The sequence below is a fragment of the Platalea leucorodia genome (genome assembly GCF_965183815.1).
Source record: "Platalea leucorodia genome assembly, chromosome: 3".
NCBI classification, from domain to species: domain Eukaryota; kingdom Metazoa; phylum Chordata; class Aves; order Pelecaniformes; family Threskiornithidae; genus Platalea; species Platalea leucorodia.
In genome coordinates this window covers 50,415,723-50,425,044 of record NC_138825.1, presented here as the reverse complement: position 1 = coordinate 50,425,044, position 9,322 = coordinate 50,415,723, and the positions used below count along the sequence as shown (strand labels likewise).

Genomic DNA, 9,322 nt, shown 5'->3' with positions numbered 1-9,322 from the left:
ATTTTGCGTCGCAATATTAGGCACTTCATTATAAAAGTTAGTTATTATGGCTTATGGAAAACAATTCACTTTCCTCAGGATATGTACTTGCCAGAGTCAGTGGGAGAAAGAGACATGTCCAAGGGCACACTTTGAGCCAATGTTTTGGGTTTGCCTGCATTAGAAATTTAGATCATATTACTTAATATCAGTCCTGAAGGAAGTATTTTATCAAGACCCGATCTTTCCAGCAAGTCAAGCAGTCAGTGTATTTTAAAGCTTAGTATATCTGCACTTTTCCCCCAAATTACTGGTAACTAGAGCTTTCCCTCTTACAATAAGTTAACTACTTACATCCATGCTGTTCAATGTGCCATTGGGTGACATATCCCACGTATGATTGTCTTAAAAAGAGTACACCGTAGGCTGAGGGATTATTTACATATCTTAACATGTAGAAAATAAAGTTGTAATTTACCAATTAATAAATATAGATCAACAGAGTACAATACTGAAATAAAATAAATTAGAATGATTCTCCGGGTGTTGAATTCCCTCCCTTAAGGCCTGAGCCAGAGACCATAAAAAAAAAAGTGATGTTTTTTCAAGGGCTCAAAAAGGTTTTGGACAGGGCTTCTTATTAGACACTGGCTGTTTGAAATTGGATGTTTAGCTAAGCTGACAGGTATTTGAAATCTATATCATCAAGCAGCAAAACTTACCTCTAAAAGGAGTCTTTTGGGTAAAACAGTTTAGACCAAACATTAATACTGCGTTTATTAAGAAGAATATAGTTCTTGCAGATTGTCTCGACATTAATTCAGCAGCAAGGAAATAAGCATACAGTTAAGAACACAACGTATTTGTAAGGCAAATACGTGTTAGTGCACATGATTTTCCAAAAACTTCACTCCTCAGCTACATTTGTGCATATTTCAGAATGCTTCTAACTAGACGGTTAATAAAAGTCTTCTTGTGACTATAGCTAAGTTTGCCATTACAAAAATTAACTGAAAAACAGTTAGGAGTAACTTAGTCAAGAACGACGCCAAACTTCAGGTCCAAATATATCAGAACACTGAGAAATTTGGAATCTAAGTAAAAATCTTAAAACTTAGGTCTATCAAACTTAAAACAAAACAAAAAAAAAAAAAGAAAAAAGATTAAAAGCAGTGAATCTGCTCTCAGAATTGCACGCTCACCAGATTTGTAAACTCCACATGAAGTCAGTGATGCACTGGTCACTATAAGAGGTATAACGTAGATGCTCTATGCAAAGCAGTGCAGATGCTTTGGCTGTAATTTACTTCATGTCTCCTTTTTCTCTTCCGTGAGGATTAAGCATTTAAAGTAATTCAGTAGCTAAAAAGTCTGTCTTATAGGAAAAGGTCTGGGTTTACATGGAAGGGGGGGTGACAGGCGTCCACGTGGATGCTAGCCTGGCATGTGCGGAGGCATCGTACTGGCTGTCGGGCAGGTCCGTGGGCGCCCCGCCGTCATACAGGGGGGAGGCGGAGGAGGTGGCGGGGACCGGGTGCGGAAGGGCAGTGTAGTGCGCTGGAGAGCCACGCAAAAACTGGGAGCTCAGGCCGTTGGACATCCCGCTCGACTGAGACACTGGCGTGATGGTGCTGTTACTCACAGACCACAAGTTAGGATACTGACTGAAAGAGGGAAAGTGATAAATAAAATAGGTTACTAGTGACTCTAGTGCCTGCTCAAGTCACAACACAGCTCCCAGGCTGGGTTTCTTTGCTGGAGACAGTGAATTTCCTTAGGAAGCTCCCAGCCACTGTGAGGTAGGAAGGACCCCCAGGCAGGAGGTCATGTTCATGGCACCCCACCAATAAATCAAATCTCCCTGTTTTCCCCACAGCAGGACCAGCACTGGGTATGCTAGCAAATTTTAATCCAAGCTGAGGAATGAACAGGCTGGCCTGAAAAATGCAGAAGCTTGCAAGCCAATTCCTGAGCCATGCCATACCCTTTCCTCAGGGGAAAGCCACATGATGGGGGTAGACAAACCCAACAGGCTTGAATTCATTGCCATGAGTCTGTCAAAGCCCTAATCCCCCTTGAGTGCCTCTGTAGTCAGAGAGGGACAGATGCCTCCAGACAGCAATTCATCCCTCCTAGGACCTTGTTCATCATCTCATGTTAGAAGGGGAAGAGCTAGATCGATGGCTGCAGATTGCACAGATACTACAGAAAAGGCTGCTTAAAAGGAAAAAATCCTTGTCAGGACACCATAGCCTCCACTTTTTCTCTCCTCCAAGTATGTATATACACGCATACATATGTGTAACACACATATGAATTAAAAGAAACAAGCTAATTCAAGAGAAACACTATGAGAAAAAAAATCAGTCGTGCTGTGTAATACCACACAGCGCTTTCTACCTATCAATCCCAAGCAGTTTAGCAAAAAAGATAAGATATTCTTCTTACTTTAAAAACAGGGGGCCTTAGACAAAAGGGATGGCAGAAATGCCTTCCTTGAGGTCCCACAGTTCCAGTTCTAAGGGTTTTATCTACTAGACAACTCTTAGTGCAGCAACTGAAACTCAGTGGACTTTGCAACCTCCCAAATATGTATCCTGGAGGCCAGACATGGAAAGAAGTGCTAGGAGGACCTGTTTACTTCATTAACATATGTTCAGGACTGAACTTATGTTCAGTAATAGTTATTTTATACTGCGTGGTAGTACGTACTCTGATTAGTAGCTAAGTGTCTATGTGCACGGTTCACATAAAAATGCTTTCCACAGAGTGGTAGATCTGAATTACCCATAAAGATGCCCAAACCTCAGCCCTCTGTGGTTAATACCAAAGATTTTAGCACCTTATCTGTATTTCTTTGAATTTGCAAGTTTAGCTCCAAGGGACTGACTGTAAACTAAATCCCTGCTAAAGGATCCAAAAGTTTCATTAAGATAAAAAGTACAAAGAGGAGAAAAAGATACATTTATATGATCACAAAGTGGCAAAGGTTTTGACCAAGTGTATAATCCCACGCTATGCTGGCTTCTGTGGCAAAGCTCAAGTAAGGAATTACTGCCCCAACCACTTGCTCCTTCTCCACAGTATGGTTCGCTGCCCCTTCATTTGTAGCAGAACAAGGGTTTGTGGAGATGGATAGGAAAGCAGTGACTGACTAAAATTAAACGGATCAAAAATAACTTTTTAAACATTTTTTAAAACAACTTTTAAACTTTCTAAAGATGAAGCTTAAAAGAGCATCCTCAAATTCAATGGATGTTCAAGTGATTTGCAATCCTTCATCTATCAAAAATTGCTGTTAGAAGTATCTACATTTCCAAAACCAAAACATAAAAAAAATAGTTTTTATCGTTTCTTCAATCTTTTCCTTGTTAACAGTCCTTCTCAGTGCCCCCCTCCCTGAGATGGCCAACGAGTCGCACATGGCCATAAGGATTTCTAATTTGCTGGTGACTCTTTACCTCCTTTTTCAGCCTTCTCTTCCCAGAAAGTATCAATATAGCGATTTGAGGGCTGCCAAGGGATGGACTCCTACCTGGAGCTGGTAGCTGTGCCAGTGCTGTGACTCATGGGCAGCATCGTCGTGTGTGCGGGAACTCCTAGGGAAGACCAGTTGTCATGGGACTGCAGCATGGAAAGGCAGGCAGAGGAGTTATCGGCGTAGGCTGCTGAGAAAACAAGCAAGCACCTAAACACACTAGAACTGGACCAAATAACAATCTTGTATTGAAACGCAATTTATAGCTTTAAACCACCCTCCTCATTACTGCCTTGCAAAAAACCAAACTTCACACACACAGAGAAAAATGAAGGCAGCTACCAGTTGCGTCAAGTTTACAACACGTTCACTGGCATGCCCCTGCTGATGTGTTGTTTTGCTCAACTTAAAACTGCAAAGTCTTATTTCTATGAAGGATCTACAGCCAAAAAGCTGTCTTCAAACCACCTGCTAATTCAGCCCATGCTTCCTTATTCCATCAGTGGGAAGAGGCAGGTTCCTTACTTACGCTATCCCAATCACTCTTCCAGGGCACCTTCTTTATCTCCATCACCTACATTGGCAGTAACAGCCTGGCAGCCCTGGATCACAAGCATATTGCTGGACCACACATCCCAGTTTTTGAGCTGAGCATGCCACCACGGGCTCCGAAGTCTGCCTTGGGCACCACCAGGAGTGACTGGACTGTGGCTTAAACTACTCCGCTTGTGACCAAAACTGGTTGGCCAACACGGCAGAGGCACTAGGAAGCTATAAAGGGAATGCTATACAGCCATCCCTAGCGAGAAAGAAGTTGCTGTGGCAGCTGGCTAAGGGAAGGAGAAGATGTTCCTTGCTGAGGACCAGGGAACAAGAAGGAACATCGGAGGTGTTTTGTTCTCTTATTCTGTTTCAAGTCACAAAACTGGCATAAAGTTTCCAAGATGCAAAAAAGGTCCACAGAAAGCTAGTATACAGCTTTGTAGTTCATTTTAAAGTGGAAAACAAGATTGGCCAGACTGCATCTAGAAGCCTGTGTGTTACTTCACAATTAATTTTTTTTTTTTTTTTTTTTAAATGGGAACCTTCAATATCCATACAGGCTGAAGGGCAAAAATTGTTAACAGGTCTTTACCAGAAGAAAGAAAAAATAAAATTTAAAAAAAAAATCACTGTTAAAAATGCCCTTCTCTCCTCTCCCTTAAGTACCTATGGCTTAAGACACTAAGTCTTAAGCTGTTTGGCAATTTCTGAGCACAACTTTTAAACAGCTCTGCAGTTTACTCAGCTGCATATTGTTTCAGTGTATGCAGCTGTGACACATTCATTGAGAACAACCTTAGTGCACTGATGTTAACTACAGCAACAGGCAAGTAAAACTGACAGAATCAGGCCCTCAATTATTATATGTTAATAACAAGTGACACTAACAGAACCAGACATATACTTCTTCATTTCATTGTATTACCTATAACTAATAATTAAAATGCTCACAAACTTCACTTAAAAAAAAAAAATCAATGTCAGTTTAAGCTCACTGGTTACAAGAATTCACAAGCACAAGACAAAGCCAGCACAATATAATCTAATCAATTAGCAGGAGACAGTTCTACACACCCTCAGTTTTTCCACCGTAAAGAGACTGGGGACACGTACTCATCATCCCTAGTTCTTTGCAATGCCGGCCCCAAGCCCTTTGCGCAAACAGAGCTAGATAGCGACCTCCATTTCTGTGGCATCGCTCGAGGCGCCCACCACTCAACGCTCGCATCCCTCGGCTCATTTCCCACCTTTTTAGAGAGCTGCAAGGTCAGACTTACTTGGCGAGTTGTTTCTATGGGTGTAGGGGTTGGGGTAGGGGGCAGGACGGTGGTTCCTCAGCGATGAGTACCTTTCACAGCTGTGAGCAGGGGAGAGCGACAGGGGGGCTCCGAACTGGGGGTGAGGACTGGCAGGTGGGCACAGAGTCCCAGTCCCAGGAATAAGCCAACTACCTACTGGGGGGAAGCAAGAGGTTTGTAAGATGGGTGCGTAACGCAGCCGGGCAGGGAAAGAATCACAGAGCAATGAGATAAACAATCAGTCAGCGAGGAAACGCACGCTCGGGAAAGGAAACAGAGTTTCAACACAGCTGAAAAATCTGGGTCTCTAAATGATCTTATGAAGGCAAATTAGATAACAGGTTAGAAAAAGTCCCATGTCAAGCTAACATTATTTTTTAAATTACCATTTAATTACAATCACAGTAAGGAAACAGTGAAATGGTTAAACCCTCCCTTACACAGGTAGTCTGTGCTCAGTAACCGTTAGTGTAATCTTCAGTTTTAAGTTGCCCTTTGGGGGTCTCAATCTGTAGCTAAGCTCTGAGGTTTCTCAGACTGCTAAAAGGAACTCTTAAGTGTTTTCACTGAAACAAAATAATTCCTACCGCAACTCAACTTCCCCCCTTTATAGGCTGCCAACATTTTTTGACAATAATCCGCTAAAACAGAAATCGTTAACACACTAATGCTTTTTATTCATCTGAAAAAAAACTTTTTAAGCAAGTGCCTCTAATTTTCTTAAAGTGCTTAAAACATAAGTGCCATCTCAATAATTTTCTGCTGCATTTTGAAATAAACTTTTGTCTCCATATTCATAGGAATACTGCTGTCCTTCTATACAAAGGTGGCTGTCTTTTTGGACACAAAGGCAAGATTCCATTAAAGGTTTTTGAACGTAAGACAGAAGTCTTAACTACACACACAGACCATAATGTTTATACAACCATAAACCTGCATGAACCACAATCATAAGGACTGTTAATATTATTCTCCCTATGAACTAATGAGCCAGCCAGCAAACACCGCTCTCGAAGTTTTGCTTCACTTAACAGATGAGACGGAAGAAATCCAAATTACATTCATGATGCAGAATGAAAGAAAACGTACACTGCGAATACCCAGACTGCTGGTTCTCTCCCACTTCCTCCATCATGTCTTTGTGATCGCTTCTATAAAAGAAACCGAGTTGTATTAGTTAAGAATATGCTTTTACAAATCTACATAAAATATCTACACTTTAAAGTTAAGAACTCTCACCTTTCTTTTGCATCAAGAAACGCCTTTGCAAATGGATTGTATTTTATTTTTAAAGCTGTGATCTAAAAACAACAACAAATATTTTTATTTGCAAGTATCACCATCCATTATCATACCGATATTAGGATTTGAGTTAGGACTATCCATTGAAGTTAGTGAAATCACAGATTTGTGAAGAAATAAGATTAGGCCCATAATACCAACCTATGGACATCAATTAAACAGCCCCTAAGGTCTGAAGTATTAGCAGAGGGCTAGGAATTAGTCCCTCTGCCAAATTCTAAGAGACTGAATTGCCTGGGTTTATTGATCAGCTAAGGAAACAGCTAAGAAAGGTAGTACACTAGAGAGTTATAAAAAGCTTCACATTTCAAGCCACAGAAGAATGGGCTTAAAAGAAAAATCTCAAAAAGACTGATAATTTACAGGTTCGTTAAACATAGACGTGCATGTTGGCTAACAGAGAAAGGCCAGTTTTGAAAATGGCATGTTGAGTTATTTTACTGTACAGCTGAAAAGGACAACCGTATTTCTTACCATACTTGTTTGCCCCACAGAATCTTTTAAGAATTACTCTCCTGCAATGAATTTGCAGTGCATATTGAGACGCACAGTGATCAGAACTTTGTGCTGTTGTACACTCATTGGGCTTTTACATCTATTAATTTCATTTTTTTTACATTTAGCTTCAAACAAAGCACAGAAAGAACTGAAAAACGTGAAACGAGATCCATTATTTTGCTCTATAACATGCACTTTGCCACTTGAAACCTCCTGGTACTTGCGTCCTTTCTTCCCTGCTGCGCGTACCTCCTCGTTCTGGTAGGCCGTCACGGCTATAAACTGGGTCTCCGGGAAGGAATGGCTGGTGATCATCCGCTGCGGGCCACCCACTCGCACTATATGAATCCTTGGCTCGTACTTGTGCAGAGAGTTCAACATGATCTGCGAGCAAAGGGACAGAGCGGGTCAGCAGTGACAGAGCGGCGGCAGATGCTGGCAGGCACAGAAAGCACTCAGGTTTTAAAGTATCTACTGATCCGTCTTTCCAGCAGAGGAGAAAGAGGCAACAGGTACCAAAAACCCCTAAAGCCGAAGCTGTAAGAAAAGGAAAGGAGCACCGCAGCCAGACACCCCAATTTTTTGCCTACTTATCCCTGTCACTTGACAGGGCAGCTTGCGTAGTCACAAACACGCTGGTGATACACAGCCAGAAAGACGCATCCACTGCACCGCTGGCGTTACCAGGTACTCAGACCAGAAAGACATCTTTAAAAAGAAAGTCAAAACATCAAGGCTGCCATCCTGGGCGGAAAGACCAGCTCTGCTGAAAGGCGGCAGCCGGGGGGGGGGGTGGGAGGGGGGTGTGTGAAAGCGCGGCCCAGCCCAGGCCAGCGCGGTGACAACAGCCGTGCGCAAACGAGCACCGGGGGGGGTGAGCGGTGGCTCCCGCAGGGACGGGACGGGACGGGACGGGTCGGGCCCGGCCGGTCCAGCCCCGCTGAGCGGGGCGAGGGCGGCGCGGTGCCGGTCCCGGTGCGGGTCCCGGTGCCGGCGCTTACCTGCCCGCCGCCGTTGAGCTTGTTGGTGAGTTTGACCTTGCTGAAGGAGACGGGCGCCTTCATCCAGTGGGCGCCGAAGTTGGGCGAGTCGGGGTGGATGTAGACGCAGCTGGGGGCCTGCGGCTCCGGCTTCCCCCCCGGCACCCACTCCCCGTTCACGTACTTCCAGCGGTGCCCGTCGGCCGCCACGAAGTCCAGCAGGAAGGAGTACATGGCGTTGGGGTCCAGCCCCGAGACGCTCACCTTCAGCACCGGGAACATCCTCCTGCGGGGCGACAGGGAGGCGCGAGGCACGGCGGGGGGCAGCCCCCGGCCCCCCCGGGCTGGCCCGGCCCGCCGCCCCCGGCAGCCCCGCGCCCCCGCCGGAGGCGCGCCCGGGCCGGGGCCGGGGCCGGGGGCGGCGGCGGCGGGAGGGCGCGGGCCCGCGGCACCCCTACCTGCCGTTTTTGGTGACGATCATCTCGTTGGTGAGCTCCTTGAAGCGCAGCCAGAGCTCGTTGTCCTCCAGCGTCACCCGCAGCTCCCGCTCCGTGGGGTCCCCCTTCTCGCTGCCCGCCTGCAGCTCGCTCTCCACGGCGCTCAGCAGGTGATCCACGCGGTACTGCGGGGGCTTGCCCGCGCCCTCCGTGCCCGGGGAGCTCATCCTGGCCCCCCGGCCGGCGGGGCCGGCGCCTGGCAGAGCCCCCAGCGGCGGCCGGGGCCGAGGCCGGGGCCGGGCTGACTCCACTTGACCTCCGCGGCCCCAGCGAGCGGGAGCGGGGAAGGGGCCGCTGTTATACCCCGTCATAAACACCCCCCCGGTGACATCACAATGCCGGCGGGGGGGCCCCGCTGATTGGCGGACGGCCGCTTTGATCTCTCCGGCCGGCCGTTGCCATTGGCTGCCCGCGGCCATATCACAACGGTGCCCGGGGAAGCCTGTGATGTTAATTGCAGCCCGCGGGATTAAACGCGGCTATTTTATGTAAATCTGCCCCCAAATGTTTGCACCTCTATCAAAGCCGCCGGGGCCGGGGCTCCGGCAGCCGCGGAGGAAATGGCCCATCGCGGCAACAGCCTCATAACCCGCGTGGGGCACCCTCCCGCCTCCCCGCCGCAGGCTTTAGCCGGGCCACCGACGCCCGCCACCGCAAGCCCCCGAGGTCTGGCTTTAGGCGGGAGGCACCCGGGCCGCGGGCTCGTATTTAGGGGGGGGAAAAGACGGGGAAGGCCTTCTCCCCGGG

General features: G+C 46.7%; 1 protein-coding gene across 4 annotated transcripts; it reads right to left on the bottom strand.

Annotated features, from left to right (window-relative positions):
* Positions 1-1,375: 1,375 nt before the first annotated feature.
* On the bottom strand, positions 1,376-8,742 carry TBXT (T-box transcription factor T; the record flags this gene model as incomplete). 4 transcript variants are annotated; one of them, XM_082306294.1, is made up of 8 exons in its annotated part: positions 1,376-1,643; positions 3,515-3,647; positions 5,278-5,454; positions 6,388-6,449; positions 6,538-6,599; positions 7,348-7,482; positions 8,100-8,364; positions 8,537-8,742. In XM_082306294.1, the coding sequence occupies 8 exons, from the start codon at positions 8,740-8,742 to the stop codon at positions 1,376-1,378; spliced, it is 1,308 nt and encodes a 435-aa protein (XP_082162420.1). The 4 variants fall into 4 exon arrangements, with proteins under 4 accessions (XP_082162420.1, XP_082162421.1, XP_082162422.1 ...); XM_082306295.1 differs by having other exon boundaries at positions 3,515-3,644; XM_082306296.1 differs by having other exon boundaries at positions 3,515-3,644; positions 5,278-5,451.
* Between the last annotated feature and the right edge of the window lie 580 nt (positions 8,743-9,322).